A 14316-nucleotide genomic window follows, 5' to 3' on the forward strand; every position below is an offset into this window, starting at 1 on the left:
CTCATGATGTGACAAGCAACATATTCCTCTGGCCTCTGTACTTCCTGCAAGCTGAATGCCAGATCAGAACCCTGATTACCCAAGTTCAAATCCTCTGGCAAGTAGACTAAGGTAGTTTGGGGTTTTTTGGTGCAAAAATGGTGATTTTATTACAGCATGGGGAAAGGACCTGTGGGCAGAAAGAGATGCTGCCAAGACTGAGGTAGTTTTATTCTTTCCTCTGGAGGCATGAAATAACTGTTTTTCACTTTTTTAGTAGCCATTAATGATCAGTGCCTAGATTAATTCACTGACTTGGGGGGGGAACCCCAACAAGCTATAATTCTATCATTCTGTTTTCACTTATTAGCTGGAGGAATTTCTTTAAAAATCCTTTTTCTAGGGGTGCCTGGTTGGCTCAGTCTGAAGAATGCAACTCTTGATCTCAGGGTCATGAGTTATCCTCATGTGCCACTTTGGGCACAGTATATTTAAAACAACAACAACAACAACAACAACAAAAACCTTCCTCACTAACTACATAAATGATTGCAAATGTCTGCTTTTGGTTGCAGCTATTCAACTCGGAATATAGTACAAAAGCAGCCACAGACAATATATACATGAATGGGCAAGGGTTGGTCCAATAAAACTATTCACAAAAGCAGATGTTAACTCCTATACTATTTGACTATACAGGGACACCATTCTTTAACACAAAAACAGCATAAATGCTCAATAATTTACCCAGTTTTCAAGACAATGAATTAGTATCTATTATCCTCCAGAAGGTGACCAATGAAAGATCTTTTTTTTTTTTTTTAAAGATTTTATTTATTTATTTGACAGAGAGAGATCACAAGTAAGCAGAGAGGCAGGCAGAGAGAGGAAAGGAAGCAGGCTCCCTGCTGAGCAGAGAGCCCGATGCGGGACTCGATACCAGGACCCTGAGGACCGGAGCCAAAGGCAGCGGCTTAACCCACTGAGCCACCCAGGCGCCCCTAAAGATCTATTTTAAAAAAAATATGAAATCATGGGGGCTCACCTGATCAAGCATCTGCCTTCAGCTCAAGGCATGATCCCAGAGTCCTGGGATCAAGTCCCACATCAGGCTCTCTGCTTAGCAGGGAGTCTGCTTATCCCTCTAACCCTCCTTCTGCTCGTGCTCTCTAAAATACATAAAATATATTAAAAAATATATATGAAATCAAGTTTGATGTACTTCATGATGTTTGATGGACTTCAACACACTGTGATTCTTACCCTTACTGAAGCTCAAATGCTTTCTAGTTGCTCTTTACAAAATACTGATCGGCTCATTTATACTTTCTAGTTAATGTATTTGGCTGTTTTGGAATTTTCCTGTTATCATGTCCATCATTTATTGGATTTGCACATAATGCTGCATGGCAAAATGCAAAATACAAGGATCTTTTTTTTTTAAAGAGAGAATGAAGGGACACACAGAATGGAATCATTAAGGCCTCATGAAACAGATTTGAAATGAACCTGAAACAGTTTCAAGAACATAGTTAAGAAGGAATGAAAAAACGTATGCCAGCATTAGAAAAGTGTGAGTCAGAAATAACATGACGAGCATTCAGTTTTGGCGAGGTTTTTTAAAATTTAGATCTCAATAGAAAAGAAACAGATGTAAACTAGGACCTTTCTTGATAGAACAGAAGAGGTTCTTGACTGGAAAGGCCCAGAGACCAGCTATCCAAACTGACTAAAGGCCAAGCTGATGGCATCAGTCCCAGATAATGCATGAGATAGAAACATCATAATGCTCTCAAGAAGAAATCACATGATTAAAGCACACCTTGACATGACAGGAAAAGTGTCTGTACTGAAGATGGGGTAGTGGGGTTGAGAGAAAGGAAGTAGGAAGATCAGCTGAAAGCTAACTGCAGTTAACCAGCAACAAAAGAATAAAGTAGGGCCACTGGGACAACTGGCCAGGTGAAAGAAAGGATGCTAAGAAGTGTCCCAGTTCAGGAGAACAGGGGTACAATTAACAAGAAGAAGAAAAAATGCAGATATCTATGTATCTCTAAGTAGAAACTTTCTCAGGACCAGCAAAACACTGGTAATTATTAAGGCTAGATAACTGGGTTCGTGGGAATTCATCGCACTGTTCTTCCCACTTTTAATAACATTAAAAATTTCTGGGGCGCCTGGATGGCTCAGTGGGTTAAGCCTCTAAGCCTTCGGCCCAGGTCATGATCTCAGGGTCCTGGGATCAAGCCCTGCATCAGGCTCTCTGCTCAACAGGGAGCCTACCTCCCCCCCACCCTCTCTCTCTGCCTGCCTCTCTGCCTGCTTATGATCTCTGTCAAATAAATAAATAAAATCTTCAAAAAAAAAAAATCAAAAATTTCTGTAATAAAAAGACTTAAGATCCTAAAATGTGCAGGCTTATTAGACTTTCCTCTCAGCCCCTTCTCCTTCTCTCTTTGGGCCTAACGAGCACTTTTCTCACACAACTAACATTTCACAAACACCCACTGGCAAATCTTTAGTGCCTCATGAAAAAAAAAAAAGTGTAGTAACAGAGAATGACATATCATTTAAATTATTACCTTGGCTCTTTTCTATATTATCTCCCTTTGTTTCCTCTTCTTTAATGGGGGTACTTATTCTGGGGGTCCTGCTTTGGCCCTGGACCATTTCTGCCAGCAATTCTTCTTGAGAAGTTCGAGTTCTGGGAGCAACTGGAAGTGTCTGTTTCTGTGAGACTTTTTAAAAGGAAAAAAGATGGGAAATGTAGATGCAATAATACATCAAAACTGAGCAGTGAATATATCCTATTAAATATAAATGCCTCCATGGGTTTAGAACAAATGAAAAATTTGAAATGGTTCACAGGTAACATCTTTTTTTCTTCTAATATTCCAGATATATACCTGACTTCATCTATACATTTTAAACCACATGCCATAAATACACTGCCAGACATTTTTAACCAAATGTAATTTAAATTTTGCTTCATTATCACATAACAACTTCAAATTATAATTTACATACTACAGGTCAAAAATGAGTATCAATGTTATTTCTCAAAAATACATGAGCAATCTCCCACTATTATAAAAACAGGGGGGTGCCGGGTGGCTTAGTCGGTTAAGCATCAGACTCGATTCTGGCTTAGGTCATGATCCCAGGGTCCTGGGATCAAGACCAACATAAAGGTTTTTGCTCAATGGACAGCTTGTTTCTCCCACTCCCCTCTCTCCCTGCTCATGCTCTCTCTCTAATAAAATCTGAAAAAAAAAAACCCAAACAACAAAAAAACAACACAATATTATAGAAAGGCAAAGAAATGAAATTTATATAGGTTAGGTCTAGTTTTGGCCTTAGCCTGATAGTCCTCATATGCAAAAGCTGTTTATTATGTTCAAAGTTAAATTAGAAATGAGAAGAGGACAGATACCTGAAGTTCAAAAGCTGGTAACTTAAAATCTACTTCACTTTAGGAAAGGGTGACATAAAGAGATACAAAAGAAACGGCAGAAAAATGCTAAACAAATGGTCATCAAATCCATAGCAAAAATAAAATAAAAATTTTTAGAGTGGGCAATTATCAATTTTTATTAATTAAAAGTTTTGCACACTAGCTTTAGCACATGGGGCAGAACAGAATTTATGACAATATGGCACCCATCATTTAGTTTGCATTTCGGAACAAGTTTTCTGTAAGATCAGACTATATGTGACTTATCTCCTTTTCTTATCCTTTAAAAACATGCAATACCTTTACATTCTCATAAAATAATTCAGTACTTCCACTAGGACTGGGGCAGGAACATCACAAGTGAGTCAATTCTCTGCCTTATATTCCATTAATGGGTTCTACTGGGGGAAAAAAAAGCCAATCTGCTCATGCACTAGCCAAATTTGTCTAACTCTGACTCTTAATATCCAACTGCGCTCCCTTTTATACGTCATAAATCCTATCAAATGTTGACTCCAATGACATGAATATGAAAGTCTCACCTTTATCAAAACTCCCTATAAAAATTTTATTAAATATTTCACACACAATATGAAGGGAATAAAAGGCACTACACAGTGATCAAAGAACTAAATTACACTGACAACTGGGGTTTCTCAAAAATGATCTGTTAAAACCATTCTTCTCCGAAACTCTTCTTGGTTCTGACATCTGGCAAGTGTCTTTATTATACAACTTGGGAAGCAATCAATGCAAGCTTCAAGAGACAAAGAAAACTCAATGTAAACATAATACATTTGAAATTACCTGTAGAATAGTTAGTTGTTTTTGTTACAGATTCTTGAGCTTCAGATATAGCCTTCAAAATTAGGTTCTTGTTAGCTTGTTTAGAAGGTGGGAGTGAAGGTCTAAAAAAAAGTTAAAAGTATATTAAATTTTAGATATGAGTTCTTTCATGCTAGCCATCCGTTGGGCCTTTACTACAGTCTTCCCTTAGATTCTGTACAGAACAGCTGTACATTTTTAAGAAGTGTCAACTAGACTGGAACATTTTAACCTTTTAAAATAATGAATCTGGATCACCCCTTCACCAGCCCCACCATATTACAGTTTTTATTCTCTGTAATCTTCTCCAATTTTAAGCAATTTCTCTTTTATTAATCTGTTTCTCAAAAACCAATAGAAAAGTCTTACATACTATTAAAATTTTATTTTTATGATATCCTCTTCAAGAAAACCAGAAGATTCCATCAGGCAATTAAAAATTAATTTACAGACAATGGTCAAGGTACCTCCTTTCAGGCTTTGCTGGCACTGACACACTGCTGGAGATGCTTCCTGTACGAGACCCACAATCATCATCTTCCTCCTCCTCTTCTCCATCATGATTGAATTTTTTTACTTTAACAACTGAACTTACCACAGGCAACTTTCTCTTGCGAAAGTTTTCTTCCTGCAAGCAGATAAATTTACGCTTACCTAGTCTCAGAAAAAAAAACAAAGTTCTATCACAGTGTTTTTTTTTTTCCCTCAAGAAAAAGCCAATCATACTGAGAATTCACAAGCTACTTCCTGGTTTCTTATAAAAATGTAACTATTATCCTAAGAGCCAATCATTAGCTGTAACAAAAAATAACGCTTTACATTCATGCATAAACAGCAGCATATAGCACTGTTGAAACTAATAAAATGGAATTACTTCATTGTTCCTAAGTAACTGCCATGGAAAATCTAAAATTGACTTAAAATTCCCCTGAAATTATAAGGTAAGGTTATAGCTATCTCAAATGCTGGCATCCCAGCAAAGTAAACAAGATGTAAACTATCTGTAGGAGCCAATCGTGAAGAGGAAAATCTGGTGTAGTATGTTAAGTAGCACAGAAATCAGTCTAAAATAAACTTGCAATATTTGTTTAGTTATTTCACATATATTCAGTACTAAGAAACACCAATTTTCAGTCTTAGAAGCCAGAATTTAAAAGTATATGCAGGGGTGCCTCGCCAGATCAGTTAGCAGAGCATCTGATTCTTGATCTCAGGGTTTTGAGAGTTCAAGCCCCATGATGGGAATGCAGCCTAACTTCAAAAAATAAAAAAACTTTTAAAATGTAATAACAACAAAAAAAGTATATACAAACCTCAATACTCATTTTTTCTGAGTTGTTTCTGAAAAAGGGACTGTAAGTCTCTTCTAAACTGTTAAGCACTTCCGGTTCACACAAACGTCCAGTTTCATATACCCGGCTGTTCTGTATATCAGATTGCTTGGCAGCATGAATACTGTTTTGCTGCTGCTGAAATTGCAACCTGTTTAAATGAGCACCACTATCTGCATTTCGACTTGCAGGTGGTCGATAAATTTCAATAGAAGGGCGAGAAGAACCATATGTAAGTGTCACTGTAGGTTTTTTCTGAGATAAGGGATTCTCCTGCACAAAATTGAGGTCTTCATCAATGAGATCATCTGGTTCTGGTTTAATATCAATCACATCTTCAGAGGGTGCTGGCTCCCTCAGAGGCTTCACAGTTGACATTAATCGGGTTGCAGCTCCATCATCATAAGTCTGTCTATTTTTAAAAACACACACACACAAAATTATAACCAACTTAGAGCAGTAACTTCAAATACTTAAATTTTAATGAAAAAGTTTACTCTTTATGTACTCCATTAAAAACTACTTCTTTTTTTTAAAGATTTTATTTATTTATTTGACAGAGAGAACACAAGTAGGCAGAGCAGCAGGCAGAGGAAGTGGGAAAAGCAGGCTCTCCGCTGAGCAGGGAGCCTGATGTGGGGCTTGATCCCAGGACCCTGGCATCATGACCTGAGCTGAAGGCAGTCGCTTAACCGACTGAGCCACCCAGGCGCCCCTAAAAACTACTTTAAAAGTACTTTTTAAAAAAAACCTTACATATTTGAGGTAAAAGACAATCATACGTAGGTCTTAACCATTACCTTATTTAAAAAAAAGGAAAGGGTGCCTGGGTAGCTCAGTGGGTTAAAGCCTCTGCCTTCAGCTCAGGTCATGATCCCAGGGTCCTGGGATTGAGTCCTGAGTCAGGCTCTCTGCTCAGCGGGGAGCCTGATTCTTCCTCTCTCTCTGTCTGCCTCTCTGCCTACTTGTGATCTCTGTCAAATAAATAAATTAAAAAATCTTTAAAAAAAAAAAAAAGAAAGAAAGAAAGAAAGAAAGAAATTGCTTACAACCACCTCAGTATTTCCAAAAATTTCTGAAAACAAAAATTGAAAGATCTAAAAACTAGTATCAAGGTCACATACACATACTTACCTACCCACAGCAGGTCTACACAGGACTCTTACCTGACAGTAGTGGTTTTCTGCTCTTGTGAACTAGTAGAAACCCTGGAATCTCTTTTTTCAGGTCTACTGCTAGCAACTGCAAGAGGTGGCACTGCAGCTTCATGCCTTCTCTCATCTCCCCGACTGAAACAGCTCTTGTTTGAAGACACATTATTGTCAAAGATGTTAGTATCAGAAGACTTAAGACTGGAAGGGTCTGGAAAGAGAAATACATGGTCCTTTTAAGCTGTTTTTATTACTTTACTTTGAACCTTTCCCCTGTTCATCACCAATTTAAAAGCACTATGTGTTCTTCCACAATGTTTTTAATGGCTGAACATTACTCTACAGATAATCAGTATAATAATTAATTCAATTTACTATTACTGAATTTCTCAGTAATTTTCCATTATAAAACATTAAAACATCCTTGGGGCACCTGGGCGGCTCAGTCAGTTGAGCAACCAAGTAGTGATTTCAGCTCAGGTCTTGATCTCATGGGCAGTGGGACTGAGCCCTATGTCAGACTCTGCGCTTATTAGCAGAGTCTGCTTGAGATCCTCTCCCTCTGCACTCCCCCACATTATCATGCATGCACACTCTCTCTTTTTCAAATAAATAAATAAATCTTTAAAACTAAATAAATCAAAGGTGCCTGCATGGCTCAGTTGGTTAAGCATCTGCCTTCAGCTCAGGTCATGATCCCAGGGTTCTGGGATCCAGGCCTGCATCTGGCTTCTTGCTCAGTGGGGAGCCTGCTTCTCTCTCTCCCTCTGCCTGCTGCTCGCCTTACTTGTGCGCTCTCTATCAAATAAATACATAAAATCTTAAAAAAAAAGTAAATAAACCAATAAAAACATCCTTGAAGCTGAAACACTGCACAAATTCACAATTCTTTCCTTAATTTTCCTTCCCTTGTTTAATTATCTTTAAGTTATGTTCAATTTCTTGCTCTTGAATTCACCGTTCATGCACCTCCTAAGAAAGTCCCAAGAAACTATTATTTTCAAATTTATGGAATTTTTTCCAAACCAGCATTAAATGACTTTAGAAAATAAACATTAGCACCTGGGTACCTCAGTCAACTGGTTAACCGTCCACTTTCAGCTGAGATCACAATCTGAGACCCCCCCCACATCAGGCTCCCTGCCCAGCAGAGTCTACTTCTCCCTCTCCCACTCCCTCCCTGCTCATGCTCTCACTCTCTCTCAAATAAATAAGATCTTTAAAAAAAAAAAAAAAACACACACACAAAAAATGCTATAGTAAATTCAAAAAACTTTTTTTAAAGATTTTTATTTATTTATTTGGCAGAGAGAGACACAGTGAGAAAGGGAACACAAGCAGGGGGAGAGGGAGAAGCAGGCTTCCCACCAAGCAGGGAGCCTGATGGGGGGGCTCAGTTCCAGGACCCTGGGATCATGACCTGAGCCAAAGGCAGATACTTAATGACTAAGCCACCCAGGTGCCCCAAATTCCAAATGTTTTAATGAATCTTACCAGTTGTCACAGAGCGAAGTTTATCTAACACACCATGAAGCCTAAAATTAAAAAAAAATATATTAAATCTTCATCTAATCAAGAAAAGATTTTATTTCAACTATCACTTGAAATTTGATGACATTACAGACTCTACCTTCAGATACAAATATTGATAAATGGTACTAAACAGTATTTAATGGACAAAGTTAAAGAAATGCCACATTTTTAAAAAAGGCTTATATGAGTATTCTAGAAGTAAATTAAAAAATCATATTTTTTCATCATTGTTTTGAACATCTATCTTCTGTCCAAATAAGGGAAAAGATATTATTTGACCAGTCTTCATCTACAAAGAATGTAATTTTGTTTTAAAGACTCCATGTAGCTTATGGTAAAAGACGAAGTAACACAGATATGTAATATAGCTTATTGTTACAATTCCTTAAGCAGAGTTTAAGTTTATTTTATTTATTTATATGGTTTCTGAAAACAGCTTAATTCTGAGAAATAAAAAACTTGAAAATAATATCAAAACATATCACCTCATTACTAATGCTGTAAACAAGCACAGGTTACAACCTTGTTTATAACACAGACTATCTTAGTAGTTAATGTACAAAGTAATTTTACCTTACAATCCCTTCCAAGAGGCCATTCCTTCTGAAAATACCAGAAATATCTATCTCATTATAATGTTTCACCCAGCACCCAGTCACATGCTACTGTCCCCTTGGACACAATTACTACAGGGCTCCAAACAATCATGATGGTCCATTTCAGGCTGATGTCAATGAAACTTAACCAGGGAAATAAAGTGCCCAAATAGAGACAAGTTAACTTGCATCAGTATACATTATGGAATTTATGGCAAGATGAGAAAACTGAGTTTGATTTTAAATTCAAATTCATTCAGTCCTTTATGTAAGAAATTAATCCAAAGTGTTCCATCAAGTTATCCGAGAAAGGATCTCTATCTAGGTCAATCTTCCACAGTATACTACTGGGACTCAAACCCAAAGCGATGCCAAGGCTGAACCAAAAGTCAAGTCATAAAACACGTATACAAAACAAAACAAACACCTGGAGTGCAGAAGAGCTTTTTTAAAAAAAAGTACTCATGCTAACTTCATGATAACTTCCCCAGTCAAAAGTACCACGGCACCATGGTCTGCGCTCGCTCTCTCTCTCTCTCTCTCTCTCTTTTTTTTTAATAACTTCTGAGGACTAAGTGTAAAGAGTGGGTTAGGGAACCACTCTGCAGTAGTTGGCTGTACCAAAAAATTTTGAGGATCAACCACTGAACTTAATGTCATACAAAACTATGTAATCTAAACATAGAGAATTCTGCATGGAATTTCAAGAAAACTTCACAAGACCTGCAAAGCATATAGTGGCCCACAGGGGCAAAAACAACTTTTAGATAAATTTTAGCTTAAAGGTAAGAAGCTTCATATGCCTCTTTAGTGTGTCCTACTATCTCTCCCAGTCTCTTGACATTCAAAATAAGCAGGCCACTCTGCTCACTCAATTTTTGCTCCATTATCAACCTGTGCTGTAACTGGTGGTTCCCAGAGAGAGGGCACTTATAGGAGAACTTCCTGATCTATTCTCAGTCACACATTATCCTCCCCTCCACCCTCACTCTACCTCAAACCTGCCTTCTTAAATTGAATCTTGTGCTTTTAGTCAATATTCTCAACTAAGAGGCACTATTTGGTTTGAAAAAGAACACTGAAAATTATAACATGAATTTATATTTGAACATAAAATTTTCTTTTTAAAATTCCAAAACTTTAGGGACGCCTGGGTGGCTCAGTTGGTTAAGCAGCTGCCTTCGGCTCAGGTCATGATCCCGGCGTCCTGGGATCGAGTCCCACATCGGGCTCCTTGCTCCGCGGGGAGCCTGCTTCTCCCTCTGACTCTGCCTGCCACTCTGTCTGCCTGTGCTCACTCTCGCTCTCTCTCTCTGACTAAATAAATAAAATCTTTTAAAAATAAATAAATAAATAAAATAAAATTCCAAAACTTTAGAAAGTTCCAAATTTTTAAAAATGATTTGAAATTTTGTCCAAAAACTTCGCCCCCTAAAGCAATTTAGGAAGTCAACCCAGCCCCCAAAATATATGCAACTGGTTTTGGTTGAGGGAAAGGAGTAAGATGCAAAAGAATACAAAAGAACCATAGTAACTACAGTTAACATTGACTAAGGACTTGCTGTGGGACAGGCACACAGCTACAAGTACATTACCATGTATTATTTCATTTAATCCTTGCAACAGTCCTATAAACGGGATTTATTAATCCCATTTTACAAACTGAAAAACCAAGGCAAAAGGCAGATCCAGGATTTAACCTCAGGAGTCTGGCTGCAGAAGCTGTGCTCTCCTGGCTCACTATCTGCCTCTCCACAGTGAATCTGACTCTCCTGTCAAGAACCTCTTTTCAGACAATACCTATTCTGACTTGTGCCAAACTTTGGTCTAAGGGGTAAAAATTCAAAAACATACCATACGGTGAATCGAATTGTGTTGTTCCCTAGAAATAGGGACAGGTCCTCTGTCATTTGGTCCTGACTTTTCTTGTTGGCCACCATCACCATAATGTAATCAGGAAGTTCTTCATCTAGTTAAAAGGAAAAGTATATAAAAAACTTTTTTATGTTTTCCTCAACATTGTCTTCTACTTAAAAGTTATGCTCTTGAAAATATAGATATAGCTCTAAAAATTAATATCTCAGCTCTACTAGAATTATGTTGGACAACAAAGTATAGTCTTTTCCCCCTCTTCATTACATAGGTATTTTAATTACTAGAAGGATGGGAATTAGGAATAACTAACAAATACTTACAAAACTAGGTATTCTGAATTACAGTATCAAACTTGAGTGTATTCACTGCCTTTTAATCTTTTTAATAATGCTCATCAATTTCAGAGAAGCTTTTAAAAAGCATATGGACATGCCTCAAGAGTAACTGAGTTTGTCTAGTTTTGTGTTTATGTTTCAAAATGATACTCATTTCTCAAGAGAACATCTTCATCTTCAGTGAAGGCAGATTTCTATTATCTCAGGGTAACCAATTTGCACCAACAGCCAATAAACTAAAACCACCCAAAAACTCTACAACATTCAAAAAATTTAATCCTAGGGGCCCCTAGGTGGATCAGTCATTAAGTGTCTGCCTTCAGCTCAGGTCATGATCCTAGGGTTCTGGGATGGAGCCCCGCACCGCATCAGACTCTGATGGGAAGCCTGTGGGAAGCCTGCTTCTCCCTCTCCCACTCCCCCTGCTTGTGTTCCCTCTCTCACTGTGTCTCTGTCGAATAAATAAGATATTTTTTAAACTTAATCTTAAATTTAAATAATTTCAACTTCATTTACTGTTTTATCCTCACATACACTCCTAACACAATGATTATGAAGGTGAGGTCTAGGACCAAAAACAAAACCACCACAGTAAGAAGGTAAGGAAGCAAAAGCGATTATCAAGAACTCCAATTCCCACCAAAAAAATTCCTTCAGATTTCTTCAATACCTTAAAGATTCATATTTCTAAGTAAGCAGAAAGGTTCAATTCAGAAGTACTATCAAACCAAAAAGAGTACTATCAGACATTTGTTTCAAGGAGAATTATCAAAAATCCAGTTAAAGAAAAGCACAAATATACTCAGCCCAATCTACAAATGGAGAGAGAAATCTTTATTTTTTACTGCTCTAATAGTATGAATATACAATTTACTTACTCATTTTATGTCTTTGGATATTTAGATCTCTTGCAATTTTACTAACAACAACAACAACAACAAAATGTTGCAAATAAATTTTAAGTCTAGGTGGCAACCCTGCCTCTGAAAAGTTAAAAAAAATCCAGGGGCTATGGGTATGAAATACCTAGAGACGGTATCATGACATACCTAGAGAATGGTAATATTTGTAGGGTGCACTGGAGTGAAGAAGAAAATTACTCACAGACAGTCAAAGTAAACCAGCCACTTCTGCCAGCCACCCCAAGTGCTAAGAAAAATCTAATCTCAACAGACTGAAAAGTTTTCCTGATGTCCAGTATACTAATGTTCAGGTAACACTAGATAAGCAGCTGCTATAGGGGAGAGATTCTCAAATTTAGTTGCACATCAGAATCTACTGGGAGCTTTAAATAATCTGCTTATATCCAAGCTGCACCCCAATTAAATTAGAATATTGGACAGGAGGATCAAGACATCAGTGCTTTTTATTTATTTTATTGAGGTATAATTAACATACAATATTTTATTAGTTTCAGGTGTACAACATAGTGATTGGACACTCTATATGTCACTCAAAGCTCACCACAGTAAGTGCAGTTACCATCTGTCACCATACAATATTATTACAAAACTGATTATACTCCCTGTACTGTACTTTTCATCTTTGACTTATTTTATAACTAGATCTCTTAATCCCCTTTATCTAGTTCACCCATCCCTGACCTACCTCCCCTCTGATAACCACCAATTTGTTCTGTGGATCTTCGAAACTGGGTTGATTTTAGTTTAGTTTAGTTTTTTAACAGATTTTATTTATTTATTTGACACAGAGAGAGAGAGAGAGAGAGAGAGATCACAAGAAGGCAGAGAGGCACACAGAAGAGAGGGGGAAAGCAGGCTCCTTGCCAAGCAGAGAGCCCAATGTGGGGCTCAATCCCAGGACCCTGGGATCATGACCTGAGCTGAAGGCGGAGGCTTAACCCACTAAGCCAACCAGGCACCCCTTAGTTTTGTTTTTCACTTTATTTTTAAGTACTCTCTACACCCAACGTGGGGCTTGAACTCATGACCCTGAGATCAAGAATCACATGCTCTACGGACTCAACCAGCCAGGTGCCCATTTTGTTTTTCAGATTCTACATTTAAGAAAATCATATGGGGGCGCCTGGGTGGCTCAGTGGCTTAAGCCGCTGCCTTCGGCTCAGGTCATGATCTCAGGGTCCTGGGATCGAGTCCCGCATCGGGCTCTCTGCTCAGCGGGGAGCCTGCTTCCCTCTCTCTCTCTCTCTGCCTGCCTCTCTGTCTGCTTGTGATCTCTGTCAAATAAACAAATAAAATCTTTAAAAAAAGAAAATCATATGGTATTTGTCTTTCTGTGTGGTTTATTTCACTCAGAAAGTGAAATATATTTATATATTATATTTATATTATATATTATTATATACATAAAATATATTTATATAATAAATATAATACTCTCTAGGTCCATCCATGTTGTTGTAAACAGTAAGATCTCATTGTTTTTTTATAGCTGAGTAATGTTCCATTATAAACACACACACACACACCTTTATCTTCTTTATACAGCCACCTATCACTGGGCTGCACTTGGGCTGCTTCCATATCTTGGCTATTGTAAATAATGCTACAATTTAACATAGAAGAGCATGTTATCTTTTTGAATCAGTGGTTTTGTTTTCTTTGGGTAAATACCCAATAGTGGAATTACTGGATATGGTACTTATATTTTTAATTTTTTATTTTATTTTTATTTATTTTTTTTTAAAGATTTTATTTATTTATTTGACAGAGAGAGAGATCACAAGCAGGCAGAGAGGCAGGCAGAAAGAGAGGAGGAAGCAGGCTCCCCGCTGAGTAGAGAGCCCGATGCGGGACTCGATCCCAGTACCCCGAGATCATGACCTGAGCCAAAGGGAGCGGCTCAACCCAATGAGCCAGCCAGGCGCCCCTATTTTTAATTTTTTAAAAGATTTTTTATTTATTTATTTGACAGAGAGAAATGAGAGAAGTAACACAAGCAAAGGGAAAGGGAGAAGAGGAAGCAGGCTCTCCGCTGAACGGGAAGCCCAATGCGGGGCTTGATCCCACGACCCCGGATAATGACCTGAGCTGAAGGCAGACACTTAATGACTGAGCCACCCAAGTGCCCCATTTTTAATTTTTTAAAAAGATTTTATTTAGGGGTGCCTGGGTGGTTCTTTTTTTTTTTTTTAAGATTTTATTTACTTATCTAACAGAAAGAGAGAAAGTACAAGCAGGGGGAGCAGCAGGGAGAATACAACATGGGGCTCAATCCCAGGACCCTAGATCATGACCTGAGCTGAAGCAGATTGCT

The 14316-nt window shown here is 37.8% G+C and overlaps 1 protein-coding gene across 9 annotated transcripts in view; it reads right to left on the reverse strand.

Moving 5' to 3' along the window:
- ZC3H14 (zinc finger CCCH-type containing 14) overlaps positions 1-14316 on the reverse strand; it is a 52714-nt gene that overhangs the window by 31622 nt on the left and 6776 nt on the right. For all 9 annotated transcript variants that reach the window (XM_045071522.1, XM_045071518.1, XM_045071512.1 and 6 more), the window contains 7 exons: positions 10724-10838; positions 8235-8275; positions 6756-6951; positions 5572-6001; positions 4726-4886; positions 4241-4341; positions 2562-2717 (listed from right to left, as the gene is read on the reverse strand). In XM_045071522.1, coding sequence (XP_044927457.1) covers positions 2562-2717; positions 4241-4341; positions 4726-4886; positions 5572-6001; positions 6756-6951; positions 8235-8275; positions 10724-10838 — 1200 coding nt within the window. The remainder of the gene's footprint in view (positions 1-2561; positions 2718-4240; positions 4342-4725; positions 4887-5571; positions 6002-6755; positions 6952-8234; positions 8276-10723; positions 10839-14316) is intronic.

This window comes from Mustela putorius, unplaced genomic scaffold, assembly GCF_011764305.1.
Source record: "Mustela putorius furo isolate JIRA1106 unplaced genomic scaffold, ASM1176430v1.1 tig00000129_pilon_pilon_pilon, whole genome shotgun sequence".
NCBI classification, from domain to species: domain Eukaryota; kingdom Metazoa; phylum Chordata; class Mammalia; order Carnivora; family Mustelidae; genus Mustela; species Mustela putorius.